Genomic DNA, 24170 nt, shown 5'->3' on the forward strand with positions numbered 1-24170 from the left:
TGCCGGACCCCCTGCAGTTTGCCTACCAAGCGAACAGGTCTGCGGATGATGCAGTCAACATGGGACTGCACTTCATCCTAGAACACCTCGACAGTGCAGGGACCTACGCGATGATCCTGTTCGTGGACTTCAGCTCAGCGTTCAACACCATCATCCCTGAGCTCCTTTCAACCAAGCTTCCCCAGCTCAGCGTCTCACCTGCCATCTGCCAGTGGATTTACAACTTTCTGATGGGCAGGACACAGCAGGTCAGGCTGGGGGAGGCCACCTCATCCACACGCAGCATCAGCACTGGGGCGCCCCAAGGTTGTGTCCTCTCTCCGCTGCTCTTCTCTCTCTACACGAACGACTGCAGCTCAGCGAACCGGACTGTCAAACTCCTGAAGTTTGCAGATGACACCACTGTCATCGGCCTCATCACGGACGGTGACGAGTCTGCATATCGACAGGAAGCGGAGCGGCTGGAGCTGTGGTGCGGCCGACGCAACCTGGAGCTGAACACGCTCAAGACTGTAGAGATGATCGTGGACTTCAGGAGGCATCCTTCGCCACAGCTGCCCCTCACGTTGTCCAGCTGCCTTGTGTCAACCGTCGAGACCTTCAGGTCTCAGGACCTGAAGTGGGCGACCAACATCAACTCCGTCCTCAAAAAGGCCCAGCAGAGGATGTACTTCCTGCGGCTTCTGAGGAAGCACGGCCTGCCATCGGAGCTTCTGAGACAGTTCTGCACAGCGGTCATCGAATCAGTCCTGTGTTCTTCCATCACAGTCTGGTTTGGTGCTGCTACAAAAAAGGACAAACTCCGACTGCAACGGACAATCAAAACTGCTGAAAGGATTGTCGGTACCCCCCTACCCACCGTTGAGGACTTGCACGCTGCCAGAACTAAGACAAGGGCGTGCAAAATCCTCTCGGACCCTCCGCACCCCGGTCACCGGCTCTTCCGGCTCCTTCCCTCAGGTAGGCGCTACCGATCAATGCAAACTAGAACTAGTAGACATTCCAACAGCTTCTTCCCTCTTGCGATCAACTTCTTAAACACCTAACCTATAATTCCATTACAATAAGCTGGCAATTTTTTGACTTGAGTTCGTTGTCACATTTCTGTGGGGCCAATTATGTATTACTCATGCACTCACTGTAGTTGTCTCGCCATGCTGCACTATTTGCATATACTGGCCACTCATGCCAGAGTAGCATCTGCTCCATTTGCACACTGATTGAGGAGTATCTGTAACATTTGCACAACCGACATTGTCCCAGATGATCGCACTACTCGTCACTTTAAACCGCATACACTCCTTGAAGTCTCAGCGCCCTTTGCACAATGGTCATTGCACCGGACTATTGCAATATTAGTCATTCGAACTGCTCTAAGTGCTAGAAGACTCTGCATCTTTTTGCACAATTGTTTTTTGTCAATGTCTTTATGTCTCCAAAGTGAAGACTCGTATTGCCCGTAGGTATGAATGTGAATGCGAATGGTTGATTGTTTGTAAGTGCCCTGCGATTGGCTGGCGACCAGTTCAGGGCGTACTCCGCCTCTCGCCCGGAGATAGCTGGGATAGGCTCCAGCACGCCCGCGACCCGCGTGAGGAGAAGCGGAACGGAAGATGAATGAATGAATTACGAAAATAATATTCATATTTTCGTGATATATCGACATATATTTTTAGGTTTAAACCGGCTACGCCGCTTGGTGCACACTCGGGAGAACCCGTTAATGAAAACGAGCAATCCTTCAAAGCTGCATCCCTACGAGCTCGCCGATTGGCTCACGCTGCTTTAAGTCCAGCCAATCGTGAAGCCGCAGCAAAATTCGAGTCTCCCAAAACACTTTGCGTCGAAGTTCGGAGGCTTCAAACTAACTGACATATTGGAGAATATTCCTCAAACGTTCGACGCCTCAACTAGCTGGACTCGTCAGTTTTGGTAGGAAGACACACGCTCATGTTGACAGTTTGGAATGAATGCAAGCCAGCACGAAGATGCGCGTTTGGCCTGTTGAGCGCGATTCGATCCACCTCGGGACGTCTTTGCTCGTTTGTGTTCCCCAAAGCCGAACTCTCTTTTGTGCAGGGGCCATGCCTTTTGCAAGAGGGAAGAGAGCGTCGCTTACTGCCGGACGCAACATTCCCAAAGAGGTCGATTGCGAGAAGCAGGTAAAAAGTCACCGGCCGAAAAAGCACCAGACGTTTTGTCAGGATGCTGTGACTAGCGAGCGCTCAATGGGCCTCGGTCGCTTTGCAGGACTCGAAAGGTCCCGGCGTCAAGAGGTCCACTTCGCCTTCTCACGGAGCCCCCGAGAAGAGGAAGGCCTTCGTCGACATTAGCAATGTGAGCATCACGTCCACTTTGCTCCTCACGCGCACACACGCGCACACAAACGTGGGTCGGCCGGTACCACCACCATTCCCAACATTGAAGTACACTAAAATGAAAGTGTTGATTTGATATTGTTGTAACGTGGTGCCGTTTTAGCATTAGCGCTGTGCTGAAATAGCCATCAGTTTTCTGCAGCGCTTATCCTCACTTGGGTTTGGATGACCTGGAGCCTTTCAGTAAAAAGGACCTCAATAATATTTCAGTTTAAATTGATTGAATATCAAGTTTCAATAAAAAATGTATCCAAATACGTTTTAAAATAAATGGTTCATAAAGATGAAATGCAAACGTCTGTTTTGTCATTGTAGTATCGCTTGTAGAAAATATATGAGAAGAATCTGATTCTGGAAATGTGGTCCAAAAATTACTTCAAATTGGAGTAAAAGAGAATAATTTGATTATTTCTCAACGCACCTCCTGGACCCTTTGGTTTCGTCAGCTACCCAGGGAAGCCCTTCTCCGATAGGCTGACAGGTTTCAGTTCAAAATAGCCACCAATAAGCTCATGTGGATGAAAATTCCGAGGAAAGGATTCTCCGAGTCGACACGTCGAAATAAGCGTGACGTTTCAAACGGTGTCACTTGCCTTAGAAACACAGATGGAACATTTACTGGTGAGAAAAGCAGTGAAATAGCTCACCTTTGTCTGTCATCAATTGTCAGTTTCTCCCTTCTGGAGGTTTTCCGAGGCATTTGAAGTGCTCATTCCTTCCTCTTGATTTTGAGAAAACTCGACAAAGATGTCGGCCACTTGTCCCTTTGCTGATTGCAGGCTCATAAAGTTCACATCAGCTTCCCAGGCAGGAAGAAGAACTGTGGCAAGAAGCAGGGGAAGAAAACAAGCGCCCCCCCGGAGTCTGAGAAGAGTCAAGCAGAACGACAAAGGTAACGCGTTTTTATTTGTCCGGTGGGGATGGCAGCGTTGGCAACTTGTTTTTCTGTTGTGCAGTTCCTCCTCTGAGAGTTTGGAGGCAAAAGCAGCATCTGAAAACCATGACGAGGCAAACGGAGAGGAGAGCGCCCCAGCAGGAGAGGCTGCAGTTTGCCACGTGCAGTCTCACATCCAGAAACCCCAGGTGAGCCCCTCGCCGCCCCGCCCAGCGACGGGAGCGTGACATGTTTTGTTTCGTGTCTGCAGATTCCAGCAGAGTTTGACGTGGACTCTGAGCACCACGACGATTGCCTCATGTGTCCCGAGTACGCCAAGGAAGTCTTTGACTACCTGAAAAGTCGAGAGGTGGGCCCGGCTCGGCGCTGTGCGTTCTGCAACCGAAACAAAAACCAGGACGATTGATGAGCAAAGATGATAATAATTGATGAAACATCCATCCACCCATTTTCTTCCGCTTATCAGAGGTCGGGTCGTGGGGGCGGCATCTTAAGGAGGTGAAGCCCAGAATTCCCTCTCCCTGACCACTTCGTCCAGCTCTTCCGCGGAAATCCCGAGGCGTTCCCAGGCCGGCCGGGAGACATGCTGTGCCCGAAATCGTTCACTCTCTCACTACTTTGCACTATATGGCGAGCTCATTCATAACAGCTTTCGGACACTACACTGCGCTCTGTTAATGATGTCACAGCTGTCGCAAAATAACAAAGTAGGCTGTTGCGGTCGGTTTAAAAAAAAAAGAGAGATTGCTACTCATTATTAAAACGAGGACTTTGTAAACAAAGCAGTGTCGTGTTTTTTTTTTTTTTTTTTTAATTGAAAAGTTACTTACATTTATACGAAAAATTCACTCCACCTGTGAGGCAGCTCGTCCCGCCATTCTTCTACTTCTCTGAAGACTCCACAGATTATGGGGTATCACGACTGTGAGTGACCATCAGTTGGTCAGTACGTTTTGCGATGCTTTATGGGGAAATTTTGAGTGCACTATATAAATCACTGAATTAGATCACGAAGCATTCGGACACCACTACAAAATGGTGTAACCACGATAGTGGTTAGGGAGTGATTTCAGACACAGCCATAATCCCTCCAGCGTGTCCCCGGTCATCCCCAGGGCCTCCTCCAATATTAATAATAATTCACATAAAATGATGAACAAATAGCTTAATTTCCAACACTAAATGCAAACTTCACATAAATTGTATATATCTAAACGGAAGTCAACAAGCCTCACAGTAGGCGGGGAGATTCCTCAATCCAGACGTGTCTACGAGGGGCACACAAAAATGCCCCTGGTCGCACCCCAGCCACCAAACTGAATATTCCGTGACGGCCGGGCAGTCCGCCGTGTCTCCGTTCCGTGGCACCGACCGCTGGCTCCGCTTTGCTTTCAGGAGAAGTTTGTGCTGCGTAACTACATGGCCCGGCAGCCCAACATCAACGGCGAGATGCGCGCCGTCCTGGTGGACTGGCTGGTGGAAGTGCAGGTGAGCCGGCGTTCAAGCAGCCTGTAGCCACGTGTGGCCGGCTGACGCTCCTCTTACCAGGAGAACTTCGAGCTGTACCACGAGACTCTGTACCTTGCCGTGAAGCTGACGGACCACTACCTGGCCCGAAACGCCATCCACCGCGACACGCTGCAGCTGGTGGGCGCCACTGCGATGCTGCTCGCCTCCAAGTTCGAGGTGAGTACGCGTCTCGTCTTTTCAACTGTCGATCGCTGATAAGTGGTGGCAAAGACTGATGTTCGCGGCAGCCAAACGAGTTTAACACCAGCGGGGCTTCTCAAAGTTTTGGGTACAGGCAGGGACCCCCCCCGACAGGGAAGACATGGCCCCAATAAACATGAGTACCCCTAAATTGCCATGGGAGTTATTTTTGGAACACTTGAGGGGGTGGCTGATGGCTAATTATGTATTGCAGCGGTTCTCCAACATTTTACACCAAGTACCACTTAAAAAATGCTGGGCTCTTTCAGTACCACCTTTATGACCAACATTAAAATATAGTAATGTAGTAGGCCTTAGTGTTCATAAAAAATGAGGCCCAGGTGTCATTCTGAAAATGCATATTGATTATAAATAAGATAACATGTATTATTGTAAGTCAGTGTAACATTATGGAGTTTAAACAAGGGATGCACCGAAATGAAAATTCTAGGCCGAAACACCGAAGGAACTTAATTTTATCAATTTGTAAAATTGCATTTATAGCTATGCCTGCAGAAATGCCAACTCTACAAATTCACTTCCAGAACAATTTTTTTGAATTTCCATATTTATAGAATTGATTGATTTTTTATTTTTTTTATTGAGCATACAGTGGGTACAGAAAGTATTCAGACCCCCTTAAATGTTTCATTTTTTTATTGCAGCCATTTGCTAAAATCATTTAAGTAATTTCTTTCCTACATTAATGTACACGCAGCACCCCATAGTGACAGGGGGAAAAAAATGGAATTGTTGAAATTTTGAAAGATTTATGGGGGGAAAAAAAGAAAAACTGAAGTAGCACAGTAAGTATTCAGACCCTTTGCTCAGTATTTAGTAGAAGCACCCTTTTGAGCTAATACAGCCATGAGTCTTTTTGGGAATGATGCATGATGAGTTTTTCATACCTGGATTTGGGGATCATCTGCCATTCCTCCTTGAAGATCCTCTCCAGTTCTGTCAGGTTGGATGGTGAACGTTGGTGGGCAGCCATTTTCAGGTCTTTCCAGAGATGCTCAATTGGGTTTAAGTCAGGGCTCTGTTGGGGCCATTCAAAAACGAAGTTGTTCTCAAGCCACTCCTTCTGTATTTTAGCTGTGTGCTTAGGGTCATTGTCTTTTTTGAAGGTGAAAATTTGGCTCAGTCTGAGGTTCTGAGCCCTCTAGAGAAGGTTTTTGTCCAGGATATCCCTGTACTTGGCCGCATTCATCTTTCCTTTGATTGCAACCAGTCTCTCTGTCCCTGCTGGTGAAAAACACCCCCACACCATGATGTTGCCACCACCATGCTTCATTGTTGGGACTCTATTGGACAGTTGATGAGCAGTGCTTGGTTTTCTCCACACATGCCACTTAGAGTTAAGGCCAGCAATTTCTATCTTGGTCTCATAAGACCAGAGAATCCTATTTCTCACCATCTTGGAGTCCTTCAGGTGTTTGTTAGCAAACTCCATGCGGGCTTTCATGTGTCTTGCACTGGAGGAGAGGCTTCCGTCGGGCCACACTGCCATAAAACCCCGACTGGTGGAGGGCTGCAGTGATGGTTGACTTTCTCACACTTTCTCCCTTCTCCCGACTGCATCTCTGGAGCTCAGCCACAGTATCTTTGGGTTCTTCTTTACCGCTCTCACCAAGGCTCTTTTCCCCCCGACTGCTCAGTTTGACCGGACGGCCAGCTCTCGGGAAGGGTTCTGATCGTCCCAAATGTCTTCCATTCCAGGATTATTGAGGCCACTGTGCTCTTAGGAACCTTAAGTGCAGCAGAAACGTTTTTTGTAACCTTGGTCAGATCTGTGCCTTGCCACAATTCTGTTGAAGAGCTCTTCAGGCAGTTCCTTTGACCTCATGATGCTCATTTGCTCTCATATGCACTGTGAGCTGTAAGGTCTTATATAGACAGGTGTGTGGCTTTCCTAATCACGTCCAATCAGTATAATCAAACACAGCTGGACTCCAATGAAGGTTTAGAACCATTTTTAAGGATGATCAGAAGAAATGGACAGTACCTGAGTTAAATATGAGTGTCACAGCAAAGGGTCTGAATACATATGGCTGTGTGATATTTCAGTTTTTCTTTTTTAATATTATGTAATGGGAAAAAAATATTCTGAGTACTGTTTGAGCTATATAATCATTGCTGTACAACCGGAAAAGTTATGGCTTCAGTATTTGTTCCGGCCAGACCTATGTGACGTGTATTGTTTCACCCAATCACTTTTGTTTTACAAATTCATGTCACGATAGCAGTTAGCAGGGCTTCCCCGTCTTTCCCCTGTTAATTAGTCCTTGTCTTGCCCTTGTGATAACAATACTTGTCACAAGTGTAACTTATTCGTTGCCATGGAGGTGACGATTCGTGCATTGACGCCCGTGGCCGAGCGACTGTTCGCCTCAGAGGCTCCGCATGGTGTTTAGCCACATTAGCTATAGCTCGTAAAGAACGTGCAACAAGCATTCCCCTTGGTAGCCGAACAGTGCTACATTAAAGTACTCACCAGCTCTACTTGCCGTTCTTTGTGTAGTTTCAGATGTCGAACAAAGTTTGACCTTTGGAGAGACGGCGAGTCACACAGAGCGAGAGCGAGAGATGCAGAATGTTGCTTTCTCTTTGCGTTTTAGTGAAAGTAGCAAGTCTTTTAAAGTTAAAGGGCTCGAGTCCAAGTGAAGTCACCTGTCATTGCTGTTCAAGTCCAAGTTGAGCTGCAAGTCTTGTTAACATTTTGTCAATTTGAGTCTAATGTTAAATTGTCAAATTCGTGACACAAATCTGAATGCTCATCAAACACCTGTTTGGAACATCCCACAGGTGAACAGGCTAATTCGGAACAGGTGGGTGCCATGATTGGGTATAAAAGGAGCTTCCCTGAATTGCTCAGTCATTTGCAAGCAAAGATGGGGCGAGGTTCACCTCTTTGTGAACATGTGCGTGAGAAAATAGTCGAACAGTTTAAGGACGATGTTCCTAAATGTAAAATTGCAAGGAATTTAGGGATTTCATCATCTACGGTCCATAATATCATCAAAAGGTTCAGGGAATCTGGAGAAATCACTGCATGTAAGCAGCAAGGCCGAAAACCAACATTGAATGCCTGTGACCTTCGATCCCTCAGGTTGCAATGCATCAAAAACCGACATCAATGTATAAAGGATATCACCACATGGACTCAGGAAAACGTCAGTAAACCAATGTCAGTAAATACAGTTCGGCGCTACATCCAACTTGAAACTCTACTATGCAAAGCAAAAGCCATTTATCAACAGCACTCAGAAACGCCGCCGGCTTCTCTAGGCTGAGCTCATCTAAGATGGACTGATGCAAAGCGGAAAACTGTTCTGTGGTCCGACGAGTCCACATTTCAAATTGTTTTTGGAAATTGCGGACGTCGTGTCCTCCGGGCCAACGAGGAAAAGAACCATCCGGATTGTTATGGACGCCAAGTTCAAAAGCCAGCATCTTTGATGGTTTGGGGCTGTGTTAGTGCCAATGGCATGGGTAACTTACACATCTGTGAAGGCACCATTAATGCTGAAAGGTACATACAGGTTTTGGAAAAACATGCTGCCATCCAAGTAACGTCTTTTTAAAGGACACCCCTGCTTATTTCAGCAAGACAATGCCAAACCACATTCTGCACGTGTTACAACAGCGTGGCTTCGTAGGAAAAGAGTGCGGGTTCTAAACTGGCCTGCCTGCAGTCCAGACCTGTCTCCCATTGAAAATGTGTGGCGCATTATGAAGCGTAAAATACGACAACGGAGACCCCGGACTGTTGAACAGCTGAAGTTGTACATCAAGCAAGAATGGGAAAGAATTCCACCTACAAAGCTTCAACAATTAGCGTCCTCAGTTCCCAAATGTTAATTGAATGTTGTTAAAAGAAAAGGTGATGTAACACAGTGGTTTTGGATCGTGTTGCAGCCAAATTCTAAGTTATTGATTATTTGCTAAAAACAACAAAGTTTTTTCGTTTGAGCATTAAATATGTTGTCTTTGTAGTGTATTCAATTAAATATAGCGCAAACATTATTTGCAAATCATTGTATTCTGTTTTTGTTTAACACAATGTCCCAACTTCATTGGAATTGGGGTTGTAAATGTAGTTTTTAATTGAGTGATTTTTCGCATAGAGAGTGCCCATGTACTAGCACACTTAGAGAATCACTGATTTAGCCGAGCCCGAGTTTGAGAGTGAGCAGATGTATTGAAACGTGTCCACTGAAGCTGACTTTGCGCCTGTTCACACTTTGAATTGAGCGCAAAGGAGCGGTGCGACGTGTTGAGAGCGAGCTTGTCATTGCAGGAGCGCGACCCGCCGTGCATGGAGAACTTTGTTTACATTTGTGATGACGCGTACACCCAGCAGCAGTTCCGCTTCATGGAGGAGCGCATCCTCCGCACGCTCTCCTTTGACATCGGCATCCCCGTCCCCTACGGCTTCCTGCGCCGCTATGCCAAGGTACGGCCCCGTGGGTCCTTCCTCCTCTGCGTTTTCATTAGGCAAATGCAAATGCTTCCATTTGATCAAGGGGGAATACTTCCAATATGTTATATTACGATATATATTGAACTGTGATTATATAACTAGATCTCCTGTAAGATATAACCCTCTATTGTTGATGTGGCGTTTTGGCTCGTAGCGTCTGAGACGCTAACACGACAACGGTTGCGTTTCGATGACGTTATCCCGATCCCTCGCTCTCCAGGCGTGACTAATCGATTTCAGATCAATCCAACACAATTACACGAATGTACTGTAAGAGATGGGGAAGCACGAACGTAAACATTGTACATTCCAATATAATACAGTGTGCACAGGTTGAAAGCTGGCTGTACTACTAGACTGGTATTTTTCCAGTGGATATTAGTTTTATTGCAATGTTTTTGTATCCACTTAATACTATATAAAATGTGTTCTATAAATACATGGAGAAAAGATCAGAGTAAATTGGCGTTAATGTCATGTAAATTGAAGGAAAACTACTATATTGGGACATATATTGTTATTGGGATCTAAAAACATTGTCCATATTGCACGGCATTAAAGTATTTGTATTATTTCGTCCCCTCACCCAATGAGGATCGATAATGGAATCTGGATCGCTGAGTTACTTACCGATTGCCTTTCCAAATGCCCGCTGCCGTCCATCAGCCATTTTGACAAACGTGCGTGGAAGTTCTTGTCATGAGTTCTTGCAACTGCTTTGGGAACCTTTTCCATGTGCTCGTTCCGTTTGCCTCATCAGTCCTGGTCATTGTTTTTGTTCTCTCCATTTCCAAAGAAAAAAGAATGTCAAGAATGAATGCTCCACGGATTGCTTATGCATTTCGTGGCCTCTTGTGTGTGCCCAGTGCGCTAGCGTCGGCATGGAGACGCTGACCCTGGCACGTTACTTCTGTGAGCTGAGCCTGATGGACGTGGAGCTGGCGCTGGAGCGAGGCTCACTGCTGGCGGCCGCCTGCCTGTTGCTGTCCCTGCGCACCAAACATCTGACGGGATGGGTACGGATCAGCCGGATCCCGCGTGTCGCCGGGGTCCTTTTTATTGTTGTTTTTTTGCTCTTCTAGTCGCCCATCCTGCAGTTCCACAGCGGCTATGGAATTTCCGAGGTGGCGCCGGTGGTCCGGAAGCTTTACGGCGTCGTGGCGCAGCCCCCCGACGACAAGCTGAAGGCTGTCCGCAGCAAATACTCCCATGAGTAAGAACGCTTCTCAGGGTGCTTCTGGAACATTTCTCTGTCCATTTCACCGTGGAGATGAAGGCTGTTTTGGAATCCCTCCCCATCCACTATATTGGAGTAATGATACGTTCATAGACACTCGGAAATCTCAGCATAACATAGCTTTTGTACTGTACAGGTAGTTTATTCCTTGTAATATGTGTTTTAATTAATTTTGATTTGTTTTTCCCACGTTTTAGGCTAGAAAATGCTTTTTACCACAACAATTAAAAAAATATCTCAAGAAATCCTGTGATTATGGCGAATTATCAGCAATATAAATAAGATCAAAACAAAAAAAATCTAATAAAATCTGCGATGCACTGAATCTGCAATAGGTGAACTGCGATATCGCGAGGGTTTACTATATATAGTCCACTCTATAAAAATCCCTTTGTAGACATAAGGGTGTAGAGGAGGAGTGAATGAGGTGTTTGCAATCATTTACGCATTTTTGGTGCAATGTGTTTGCAATCATTTACGCATTTTTGGTGAAATTTGTAGTACACTTTGTCAAAATCCCAAATGGTGTTTGGGCAGTAGGGAAAGAGGGCATTATTCCCAACCAAATCTTCACAGTTGATGGTTTGTATTGGTGTGTGTGTGTGTGTGTGTTTGATTTATTTTATTTTATTTTATTTATTTTTTTTGTCTCTTAATCTTTTCAGGGTGTTTTTCCAAGTTGCCTCCCTGCCGTTGGTGGACTTTGATGTTTTGGAGAAGACTTTATCGCCCTAAAAGTCGGCATGACCACCACCCGAAAGTTCCCTCCGGTGCATACGTGTAAATATGTTCATGTTTAATATTTATATGCCTTGTTTGTGCTTTTTATATGCTGTTGCAAAAAAGTTTAAAAAAAAAAACAAAAACACTTTTTATTGTTAATGTTTTTGCCACACAAAAAAGTTAATCTTTTTGTCTGTTCCTTCTCTCGTGGCCCTTGTTTTATTGTAACGTTTCCTTTAAACACCGGGTATAATGCCAGCTCTTAAAATAAAGATGTTTTTTATGTGTTTCATAAATGTCTGCATTTTAATTGTGAATCATCTTTTGTGGGAATCCAACAAGCAACCAGTAGATGACGCGGACCAACGAGTGACGGTTCCTGGAGGTTCACGTCGGCCTGATTCATTAATCGACCGAAAAGTAAACAAAGCCAGACAGTCATTTGACCAAGGCAGCGCCATTGAGAAAAAGGGGGAAATCTTGGCTGCCTTGTCTACTCCCCTTTGATTGAATGTGAGCGATGCTTCATCCCGAAAGATGATGTTACGCGAGGTAAACTTCGACAGATTTACATTTCAACGGATAACTTGATTCCAAAGTAGATTTGGAAATTCAGACACAGTTAATGTGACCATTGAAGACAGTCGCAAATGAGTTGACGACCTTTCCTTTTTTCTCGGATTAATGGCAGGGACGTGCTCGCTGGACGCTGAAATGGATTGCTGGCTAGCCAGCATGTTTTACTATAAATGGCTCATTTACTAATAGCTGTGAGAAAATCTCCCACAAACCCGAGGATGGAGATTTGCTTCCCAGTCTGTCCCTTAACAAGTTGCTTCTACTCTTGCCAGCGATTCTCTCCAACTCTTTCAATGGTAAATGGGCTTTTGCTTGTATAGTGCTTTAGTACCTATAGTACCGTATTTTCACGACCATAAGGCACACCGTATTAAAAGGCGCAGTCTCAGTTACGGGGTCTATTTCTGTATTTAACACATACATAAGGCGCGGCACGGTGGCCGACTGGTTAGAGCATCAGCCTCACAGTTCTGAGGACCCGGGTTCAATCCCCAGCCCCGCCTGTGTGGAGTTTGCACGTTCTCCCCGTGCCTGCGTGGCTTTTCTCCGGGCACTCCGGTTTCCTCCCACATCCCAAAAACATGCATGAATTGGAGACTCTAAATTGCCCATAGGCATGACTGTGAGTACGAATGGTTGTTTGTTCCTATGTGCCCTGCGATTGGCTGGCAACCAGTTAAGGGTATACCCCGCCTCCTGCCCGATGACAGCTGGGATAGGCTCCAGCACGCCCGCAACCCTCGTGAGGAGAAGCGGCTCAGAAAATGGATGGGATAAGGCGCACCGTATTATTGGGCGCAGGCATGGTAGCACATACGCAAGCTTAAAACAAATGGTAGCATACGTGAACACTAAAACAATGTTTTTAAAAAGGCAGCGGGAGCAAAACTGAGTTCGGTTGTACTTTATTGAAGTATTTAACAATGTACTCACGTTATTTTTTTGATCAATCCTCATCCACAAATCCATCAAAGTCCTCATCTTCTGTATCCGAAATGAACAGCTGAGCAAGTTCTCCATCAAACATGCCGGGTTCTCCCTCGTCATTGTTGGAGTCAGTCTCGTGGCCGGGGGGCTGTTCAGCAATGAGGCTGATCTTTGATCATTAATCTATTGCTCGAGTTGGTCTTCCAACTCGGGCTACCTCGCCTTGTTTCCGCGCAAACTCAGCTTCGTCTTCTTGACTTGGCGAAGCTCGTTTTCCTGCTTCCGCCACTTGCGAACCATGGATTCGTTGATCTTGAATTCACTTGCGGCTGCTCGATTCCCATGTTCCTCCACGTAACTGATAGCTTGCAATTTAAACTGTGCTTCGTAAGCGTGTCTCTTCGTAGGTGCCATTTTCGGGGGTCCTTAGCCAAACCGATGTTTTGCACAATGCACATTCCGGCACTATATAGCTAGGGGGCGTGCCTTTTGTGTCCTCTTTCACGCGGACCCTTCCCCCTTTTAACGTCCGCATGCTGTCCTCAGTCACGTCCGCCTTTCCTCTATATAAGCAGCGTGTCGGCAGGAAATGCTCCTAGTCAGTCAAGCGGAGCGCTCATCACACAACATTTATAGATTTTAGAACTCTGTGCACACACAAAAGGCGCACCGCGTTTTAAGGAGCCCCGTCCATTTTGGAGAAAATTTCAGACTTTTAAGTGCGCCTTAAAATACGGTACTCAAAACGCTTCAACACTGTCTCTTCATTCACCTCCTGATGACGCAGCGTCAAGAGCAACTGGGGGTTCAGTATCTTGCTCAAGGATACTTCGAGACAGTCACTGGGGCCGAGGATCAAACCCACAACCTTTGGGTTGACAAATGACCACACGCTCAGGGAGTAGTGGGGGCGTGCTGGAGCCTATCCCAGCTATTTTCGGGCGAGAGGCAGGATACACCCTGAACGGGTTGCCAGCCAATCTTAGGGCACATAGAAACAAACAACCAGTCGCGCCTACGGGCAATTTAGAGTCTTCAATCAATCTACCATGCATGTTTTTGGGATGTGGGAGGAAACTGGAGTGCCCGGAGAAAACCCAGGCAGGCATGGGGAGAACATGCAAACTCCACACAGGCGGGGCTGGGATTTGAACCCTGTTCCTCAGAACTGTGAGGCAGATGTGCTAACCAGTCTTTCACCGTGCCGCTGCCAGCATTCAGTCCTTTTTTTTTGGGGAGCGGGCGGGATAAACATCTTAGCATTTTGGGGTATATTTGGATGTGCAAGACCAAACAAGTTTATGTTGAGGGCAGTAATAGCCAATCATTTTCTATCCTCGCAACTATTGTTTAAAAACATTATGAAACGGTATTTTCAAATGTTTAGTCCAGTTGTACTTTATTATATCAATTGTTGTATACGTGTATCTGTATGTACTGTATACATATAGATCTGCTGTGTGTGTGTATATATACATATGAATTTAAAAACAAATTCTATATGATGTCATTGGAGCTCGGTCCAGGTGTACCTAATGAAGTGTACTCTGGAGTCTTAATTTAAAATACTCATTTTACGATAACAGGGAGAAAGAGACAATATAGTCATTGATACATACAATTATTCCACAAAGGAGCCAGAGGGGTTTTAAATGAAGAGCATGGAATTGCAGTTTTGTTACGTTTTTGTTTTTAAGGGTTAAATATTGTAGTCATGAGTTGTCTGGTTTCCTTCTCCCAAAAAAAAAGAAAAAACAAAGACTGGCTTTGGACTAAATTTGGATTTGTCGATACAAAACTTTGCACGACTAATTATGAGTCATCTCACATACTTTAGTTTTGTAGCTCTCATTTTTTCATTGAAGAGTGTAGTCAGTCAATATGATAGACAATAAGCCAGGTAAATCTTTCCGCAATTTGCCAGAATAGGTGTACAAAATGAACAGTCAACACAAATATCTTGGATTTATTTTCACGTGATGTCGCGCTCGACGGGCATGTTGACGTCATCGCATGCGGCACCCAGGTGTGGGTACGTCATGCCGGAAGCCCGCATTGTCTGGCGCAAGCCAACGCGCACGTGGGACCAGAAAGAGCGAAGTAAGTGTCTAAACTTGTTCGAAGGTTTCCCAAGGGAACATGCAGCCACAATGATACATGCTCAAAGTCACACAAATGGCGGAGGTTTCTCACGTTTGTCTGCACAAAGTAGCGGAAAGAAAACCTTTTGTGGCAAAAAGTCACATGAAATTGTAAGTGGTAACCTTCAACTAGGAAGCATGTCTCAAGTCACTGTGGCAAAAATCAAGCAAAATAAAAATAGGACTGCATGCTGGTGCTATCATGTTCATCAAGGGCCCCCCTCGTCACCTGAGGTTGGTATTGCTAGGAAAAAGAGTCGTACTTTGATTTGAAGAGGGTTGCTGCTGTTGTACACAAAGGTAACACTCAACTCGAGGAATATTAATATTTGCACATTGATTTACCTTGCTTGGATGTGTTCGTGCAAGTGAAGGATTGGGCGTGCATATGCAAACACTCAACATTTGACATCTGAATGAAAATAATCGTTAACAATGCGTCATGTTAATGTTTTGTGGAATGGAACATTTTCCCGTAGCGCTGACAATTGAAAGAGAGATCTTTCACTCCAAACACAAATTAGTTCCCTCTTGGACAGACCATGAAGGCTGATAGGAGAATTTAGGGTGGCATTAATTTTAGCATAATTGGACCAAAAAAATACATTGTCCTTCTTGCAAATGGCTCATAATGGCATCCACCTGATTGGTGCTTTGTGTGTGTGTGTGTCGCGCGCGTGCGTGCGCGCGCGTGCATGGAGAATGCATCATGAGTGAGATGCTTTTATTTTTATTCTTTTCACTTGAACCTTTATGTAACAAGGTTGGTCCCATTGAAATGGGGGGGGAAAAAACATTTTCAAGAGCGCAAACAAAAACACGAAGATACAGACACAAAGAAAAATTACAATTTAAAAAGCACTACATTTTGGATTTAACCATTTCTGAGTCACACTATGTCAATGGTTCAAACAGCTGAGCTAAAACATCGACATTCTATGGATACTGCTTCAATTTCTTTCGTTTTAGATTCTAAAACATTTCAGGACTGTTGAGTGGTTGTGCTGAAGAATATCTTCAAAGGTCTCTTATATTACAGCTAATGAGCACAAAAGTTGACTTGAAGCATGAACTTTAAGTTTGGATTTTTTAGAAAGGACTGTTCTGTCACACTTGCTGCCTTCCACTGAGCGGGCAGCCATGTTTTCTCTCTAAGCTCCAAATAACCCTGCCCTGAAAAGCTAATCATCCTTCTTGTGTTTTGTGTCGTACGTAGCGCTCAGAGCCGTGTGGTGCCTGAGTGAGAGGGCGAGCGCCAAGGCCAGAAGACCGACGCATACACCCTCCACATGCCAGATCGCTGGTCTAGATGCATGGAGGTGAGCTCAATACGCACACGATCCCCTGGCATGTGGGCAAGGAGACCCCCGGTCGCTGTTTATTCGACCGTCAAACACGAAAACAAAATGAGAAGTCGACAAGAAGCCGTTGTAGGCCACAATTCACCCCCGGATGCTCACACGCTGACAAACAGCCGGCCCGACTCCAGCTTCTGACATCATTCAGTAGGCCGCGACCCCTAAAGTCACACAACTGACACACTAATACAACAGTAATTACAGAATAAAAATAGATATAAAATAGTCTATTTCTAGTATGTTTATGTATCATGGGATACGTTTTGTGCCGGTGATAACCCTAACTTACCACAAGGATGGGTAAAAAATATCAGTTAATCGATGCATTGCAATACTTCCTTCCCACCAGTTCATTTTCTATTCGGCGAACCCTCTGAACCGATTCACCTCCTGGCCAGTGGGGGGCGCGTTGCGTGTGAGTCGAGTTGTAGTGATGAAGGCCGAGTTCAACCAATTCAAGCAGCAGCGGGTGAAGCCAGCGCCTTCAACTTTTAAAGGTGACCTTTTGGGTCAATTCGGATTCCTATATAATTCTGGAACATAGGAAATCGACAAAAGCAAATCTTTTGTAAGCTCTGACAACATTTTTGTTTGTATCACAATTTCCAGAAGTAAAGAAATATTACTCAAGTTTACATGCGCTTTACCTTTTTAATGTTTATACAGGACTGTTGTGTTTTTTTTACTTTTCTACAACCAGTCTCTCTGTCCCTGCTGGTCTTTTACTGTGCAACAAAAAGAAATCCAGATGTTTTATTGCTCAAAAATGTGAGGGACATTCCACATATGTTGACATGGACATCTTTGTGTACTTCTGCGTCTTACTGCATGTATCAAAATCAAAGCCGTTAAATCAATATCGAATCCAATCGCAACGTAAAGAATCGAAATTGAATCGAATTGTGAGGTTCAGAACTAAACCCAGACTGAGGGAAGAATGGAACGGGAGATCGACAGGCGGATCGGTACAGCGTCTGCAGTGATGCGGACTTTGTATTGATCCGTTGTGGTAAAGAAGGAGCTTAGCCGAAAGGCGAAGCTCTCGATTTACCGGTCGATCTTACCGGTCGATCTACGTTCCTTCCCTCACCTATGGTCATGAGCTGTGGGTCGTGACCGAAAGAACAAGAACAAGATCCCGGATACAAGCGGCCGAAATGAGTTTCCTCTGCGGGGTGGCCGGGGCATCTGATTCGGATGCCTCCCGGACGCCTCCCCGGTGAGGTGTTCCGGGCACGTCCCAACGGGAGGAGACCCCGGGGACGACCCAGGACACGCTGGAGAGACTACGTCCTTCGGCTGGCCCTGCTAAAGCTACTGCCCCTGCGACCCGACCTCGGATAAGCGGTAGAAAATGGATGGATGGATGGATGAATATACCTATCGGTATGTCCAGTATATTATATTTTTAAATGCCATTTCAAATGAGTTTGCTGTACCGCCAAAATCATATTGCTTGCCATGATGTAACCCAAAGGAACAGGGAATGCCAAATGTTGAAAATAAGCAGGTGTTGTCTTGGCACCTCCCTTTCTGCATGTGTTCAATACTTTTTCCCTGTGTCATTTCACATTTTTACACACAACTTCATTTCTGATTTGTTCTTATTTCTTTGTATGTCTGGATTACTTGGGTCGTTCCCAACATCAGGTCAATAGCACCTTTGGGGAGGGGGGGGGCAGGGAGGGACGCATGTATTTTAGCTGTGTGCTTAGGGTCATTGTCTTTTTTGAAGGTGAACCTTTGGCTCAGTCTGAGGTTCTGAGCCCTCTAGAGAAGGTTTTTGTCCAGGATATCCCTGTACTTGGCCGCATTCATCTTTCCTTTGATTGCAACCAGTCTCTCTGTCCCTGCTGGTGAAAAACACCCCCACACCATGATGTTGCCACCACCATGCTTCACTGTTGGGACTCTATTGGACAGGTGATGAGCAGTGCCTGGTGTTCTCCACACATCCCACTTAGAATTAAGGCCAACAATTTCTATCTTGGTCTCATCAGACCAGAGAATCTTATTTCTCACCATCTTGGAGTCTTTCAGGTGTTTGTTAGCAAACTCCATGCGGGCTTTCATGTGTCTTGCACTGGAGGAGAGGCTTCCGTCGGGCCACACTGCCATAAAGCCCCGACTGGTGGAGGGCTGCAGTGATGGTTGACTTTCTCACGCTTTCTGCCATCTCCTGACTGCATCTCTGGAGCTCAGCCACAGTGATCTTTGGGTCCTTCTTTACCTCTCTCTCCGAGGTTCTTCTCCCCCAATTGCTCAGTTTGGCCAGACGGCCAGCTCTAGGAAGGGTTCTGATTGTCCCAAATGTCTTCCATTCCAGGATTATGGAGGCCACAGTGCTCTTGGGAACCGTAAGTATAGCAGACGTGTTTTTGTAACCTTGGCCAGATCTGTGCCTTGCCACAATTCTGTCTCTGAGCTCTTCAGGCAGTTCCTTTGACCTCATGATTCTCATTTGCTCTGACATGCACTGTGAGCTGTAAGGTCTTATGTAGACAGGTGTGTGGCTTTCCTAATCAAGTCCCATCAGTGTAGTCAAACACAGCTGCACTCCAATGAAGGTGTAGAACCATTTTAAGGATGATCAGAATAAATGGACAGCACCCGATTTAAATGAGTGTCACAGCAAAGGGTCTGAATACTTATGGCTGTGTGATATTTCAGTTTTTCTTTTTTAATAAATCAGCAAAACTTTCAACAATTAAGTTTTTTTTCTTTTTTATGTCAGTATGGTGTGCTGTGTGTACATTAATGAGGAAAAAAATGAAAAATGATTTTAACAAATAGCTGCAAGATAAAAAAAAAAAAAAAAAAGTGAAATATTTAAGGAGGTCTGAAAACTTTCTGTACCCACTGTATATAGTAATACAGTAGAATTACGTGTGCATCCTGTTTTGTTTGGTGTTTTCAATTGTTTTTACTGACAAGTTTGATTTGCATATCCTTTGTCAGAGTTCACCTTACAAAGGGCACTTAATGACAAAAATGCGGCTTTGACTGAGAGCCAATCGAGCACCTACTTGAAAGGAACCCCTTCTCCCTTGCAGCAGCAACTCAAGTCAACATGTTTCATTGTTGCCATGACTATCAGCCTAGCTTGTTGACTTGAGCGATTGGGGAAAAGGTGAGGCGGGGATGCTGCGAACAGCCCCAACGACACGGACCTGGAGATAAATCCTCTCGAGATGTGGTCTGGATTTACTGCATTAAAAGGAGCTTTTCCTCGCCAGTAGATCGCTCCATTGTCGACTGTGACGGAAGGCGGGGCTTGTGTGTGCGTGTGTGTATGTGTAAGTGATTTAGTGGCCACTTGGCTCAAGTATTTCATTCCCCTCCTGCCAATATAGTTAAATTGTTTGTTTCTGTTGGGGTAAAAAGTCATTATTATGCTAAAAGACTCAGATGCTCTGGGTTGTCAGCTGCTGCCCTTGAACGAGAGAGAGCGCGAGGAATAGAAGGGGACACGAGAGGAATGAACGATAGCAGAGAAACTGAAGCGAGCGCACAATTGCTCCACATTTATTCATGATTGTTTCGTGCGTTTTGCTTTGGCGGACAAGCTCGCTTTCATCTGCGCTTCCTTCAGCACCACATAAAACAAACTATTGACGCCACAATCCAAATTAGCATCTACTGTGAATCGTCTGCCGTTGCAACACGTCGTGGTGAACTAATACTGCATTAATTGCATCAGCGATCAATGGCGCTTGAAATCAGTCAGAGCCTAAAAAAACGCTGAAATACTTGATTACAGCGAAGTAATCTGCTCTATTGCATGTTGTTTGAATCAACAGTATTCTGCTTTAAGAAGGATTTCCTTTTGAGTTTATACAACCACCAACACACTGTGGAATGGAACATTTTCCTGTAGCGCTGACAATTGAAAGAGAGATCTTTCACTCCTAACACAAATTAGTTGCCTCTTGGACAGACCATGCAGGCTGATAGGAGAATTTAAGGTGGCATTAATTTTAGCATAATTGGACCATAAAAATACATTGTCCTTCTTGCAACATGGCTCATAATGGCATCCACCTGATTGGTGCTTTGTGTGTGTGTGTGTGTGCGTGCGTGCTTGCCATGTTCGTGCTTTAAACCACTAGCTCTTTGAAGTGAATGCAAATGGTGTTCAGCCTTGAGCCAGCCTCTTAATCCGCTATTAATTGTGGCGCATCATTTTTCAAGTGCGCATATGCTACATATGGGGACGGGCGTGCCAATAGAACTTTTGGGCACTGCAAGATTTGAATCCATGACGACGTAATGCGTTACTAGTGGTAACCTTTGTGACTGTAGTCCCAGCTCTCTTCAGGTCTTTGACCAGGTCCCCCCGTGTAGTTTTGGGCCGATCACGCACCATTCTCAAAATCAGTGATACCCCACGAGGTGAGATCTTGCATGGAGCCCCAGGTCGAGGGAGCTTGTCAGTCATCTTGTATTTCCTCCATCTTTTTAGAATTACGCTAACAGTTGACCTCTTCTCACCAAGATGCTTGCCTATTGTAGAGGAGCTCATCCTAGCCTTGTGCAGATCTACAATTTTGTCCCTGGTGTCCTTAGACAGCTCTCTGGTCTTTGGCAGGGTGGAGAGTTTGGAGTCTAACTGTTTGAGGGTGTGGACATGTCTTTTATACACATCTGGAGTTCAAACAGGTCCCATTAATACAGGTGGTTATTGGAGGAGAGAAGAGCTTCTTACAGATGAAGTAACAAGCTCTGTGAGAGCCAGAATTATTGCTGGTTGGAAGCTATTTATTTTCCACAAAAATATACAAATAGGCGGCTCGGTGGGCAACTGGTTAGCACATCTGCCTCACAGTTCTGAGGACCGGGGTTCAAATCCTGGCCACGCCTGTGTGGAGTTTGCATGTTCTCCCCATGCCTGCGTGGGGTTTCTCCGGGTACTCCCACATCCCAAAAACATGCAGGGTAGGTTAATTGAATACTCTGAATTGCCCGCAGGTGTGAATGTCAGTGCGATTTGGTTGTTTGTTTATATGTGCCCTGCGATTGGCTGGCGACCGGTTCAGGGTGTACCCCGCCTCTCGCCCGAAGATAGCTGGGATAGGCTCCAGCACGCCCGCGACCCTACTGAGGAGAAGCTGATCGGAAGCTGAATGAATGAATGAATATGCAAATAAATTATTTAAAGAGCCTACAATTTTTGTTTTGCCACATTCTGTCGCTCACAGTTGAAGTGTAAATTACAGGCCTCACATCTTTTTAAGTGGGACAACTTGCACAATTGGTAGCTGTCCAAATACCTTTCTCCCCACTGCAGTGTGGTCGGGAGGAGCTCTTGGATTCGATCAACTGTACCTAATTAAGCGACCTTTAGACATGAAGCTTGTTTTGTCTTTTTTTGTTCCCCGATTGCGTGACGTCACGTCAGCCCTTCCATGCGAGTGGAGAAGAGCCACGTAGCCTGAAAGAGAGTAATGGTCTCCCAGCTGCTTTTATTTTTTTTATTTTTATTTTTTTATATAAATTATTTTTATTCTCAACATGCGACCCTCCTCCAGTGGCGCACACAAGCGTTTAACGCGCGCGCACGCGCTTGCTGCTTGGAATGTGAGAGGACGAGAGGCGGCCGCTCGCTCGCATTCTTTTCATGCTGCAACTTTCCAGGAGCATTTTGACGCGTTTTCATGAGCGGAAGAGCAGCAGATCCCCGCGTACTGGACGCACAAGAGGGTCTTTTGTCACTGCGTCCCTCCCTGCCCCCGTCCCCCATTTTTTAAATTTATTTGTTTATTTATTACGATTATTATATATATATTTTTAAAGCAGCCTTTCTGCAGGACTGCTTTTTGTCCGGATCCAGATCCGAACTGAGACCACCACTGGACCCCCTGCACTGCTTTTGTCCCCCTTTCGGAAGCGGCAACTTGCGCAAAGAGAACAGAGCGGATGCTCGTCAACACGAGGACGCGCAGCGAGCGGAGGAGGACGACGAGCAGGCGCTAGACGTGCAGGGAGGGGAGCAGGTGAGACCAGACGTGCCTCCATCTGGCGCATTTCTTGCATCTCTCGTGCTCTGTCGCTTCTGGTGCTTTCAAAGCAGGTTTTTGGATCAAACTTTGGAGGCTTTGTGACAGTGGAGTCGTGCGCATGTTACACAAAGTGCGTCTGCCAGCACCAACGCATTTTTGTGAAGGCTTGATTCATGCGTGCAGGTTTTCGGGTGGGGATGGGGCTCGGGAGCGTGGCCTTATTCGTCCCGTGCACGTCCAAATTCCCGCAGCAAAAGTGTCAATTGAAGACCACAGTGTCTTTGAAACATCTGCACACTATGATGAGATTTCTTACAGAATCCATCTCGCAGAATGCTCACGGTGTCCCCCAGGGCGATGCTGTTCCTGTTTCTCAGGTGACAGCGTGGAAAACGCTGGTGTCCCTATTTAAGTGGCCTCTAGCTGTTGATATTTCAGGCTGTAACGTGAGTCATCTGGGCCTGGCGGCTCTCCAGGAAGCCAATAAGAAGCGGCGTGATTTAAGGCTCCTTCGGGACGTTGTCGGAATTGAAATTGTTCCCCAAGTCTCATTTGAATGCGCGCCAGAGCCTCGTGTGCCATCTTTGTCTTGCTCTCCACTTCAGACTCTCCGGAAATAAATATTAGCGAGGGTGGCGGGCACCCTCTCGGGAGGGATTGGGAAGGGTTATTTCCCCCAACCAACCGTTGGTGTTTCATATTTCTCTGGCTCATCTTCACTCGCGGCTCTGCTCGTGTGACCTCACCGTCACATGGGTGCTCCAATAAGTTAATTGGCAAGCAGAGGTGGGTAGTAACACGCCACACATAAAATCAGATCTGTATATGGTGTGCTCCGATAATCTCAACACAGAGCCCCCCGCACACAAAGAATCTGTTCTCTGAGGCATAAATCTCACGCGGTCACACTTAACCTCACAAAAAAAAGGTAGAGCATAACTGTCAAGTGGAAAGAAAAGTATGCTTTTTAATAATTTTTTTTTAAATGTACTACTTCGTCACACTAATTGCCGTACGTGTGCTACACGTCGGGGTCAAAATTGAAAGTCAGGGATGGCGTTGAATGTGGCGATTTAATGCTGAAGCTATAAATAGCCAAAGGACAAAAGTACGCGGCTTGAAATGCTGGGTAATCGAGTTCTGAGAGCCGACTGCGTGCTTGCCATTCTTCTCCTCAATCTGGCTTGATTTTGTACACGTACACTGCAGGTACCTTGACTCGCCAGTTCAATTGGTTGGTTTTAACAATGAGTTAAAATGCTGTTAAAAAAACCACCACCATTTTCTGTTACATCTATTTTATTAAAACATAAGTACACATAATAAAGTGGTTTTATAAAGTGTAGTATTTATGGTATGTGGGCCTTTAAGGGGCGTGGCCTTGGAAGCAAGGTCAGGAGCTGGGCTAAGTTTGGTCCAACTCGGCCAGTTATTGTTTGCATGCGAGCATTGGCCTACTGCAGCTCCTCGTGAGTGTTCTCATTTTAGATTGGTCTTTGACTATATTTCCCGTTAAATAAATGCCTCAAAATGCAGCGGCAACTGTGGCTCTCCTTTCCCACGTGTGAGGACATTACAGTACCCTAATTGCAAATTTTTATTTTTTAATTTTTTATCCCCCCATTCAACTGAACCATTCCTGTACCTCTAATTTTGACTCTCAACATGAAGCAAGAAATGGCCCAAGTGATGGTTCATAACCTGAAAAACTGGTAAATTGCGGCACTCGTAAGTCAAGGT

At 45.6% G+C, this 24170-nt stretch overlaps 1 protein-coding gene across 1 annotated transcript; it reads left to right on the top strand.

Moving 5' to 3' along the window:
- The first annotated feature begins 1829 nt into the window (after positions 1–1829).
- Positions 1830–11722, top strand: ccnb3 (cyclin B3). Its single transcript, XM_061669633.1, has 12 exons — positions 1830–1932; positions 2080–2162; positions 2251–2337; positions 3158–3270; positions 3335–3461; positions 3524–3622; positions 4669–4761; positions 4822–4959; positions 9284–9439; positions 10333–10482; positions 10549–10679; positions 11369–11722. The coding sequence occupies exons 2-12, from the start codon at positions 2085–2087 to the stop codon at positions 11436–11438; spliced, it is 1242 nt and encodes a 413-aa protein (XP_061525617.1). The 5' UTR covers positions 1830–1932; positions 2080–2084; the 3' UTR covers positions 11439–11722.
- The last annotated feature ends 12448 nt before the right edge of the window (positions 11723–24170 follow it).

This window comes from Phycodurus eques, chromosome 23 (genome assembly GCF_024500275.1).
Source record: "Phycodurus eques isolate BA_2022a chromosome 23, UOR_Pequ_1.1, whole genome shotgun sequence".
Taxonomy (NCBI): Eukaryota; Metazoa; Chordata; class Actinopteri; order Syngnathiformes; family Syngnathidae; genus Phycodurus; species Phycodurus eques.

Bases quoted from the DNA above. Each gene is read 5' to 3' on its own strand.
- ccnb3 (XM_061669633.1), top strand. From the start codon at position 2,085: ATGCCTTTTGCAAGAGGGAAGAGAGCGTCGCTTACTGCCGGACGCAAC. The intron at 2,163-2,250 runs GTAAAAAGTCAC...GTCGCTTTGCAG, and splicing joins AGGTCGATTGCGAGAAGCAG to GACTCGAAAGGTCCCGGCGT. The intron at 10,680-11,368 runs GTAAGAACGCTT...TAATCTTTTCAG, and splicing joins CGCAGCAAATACTCCCATGA to GGTGTTTTTCCAAGTTGCCT.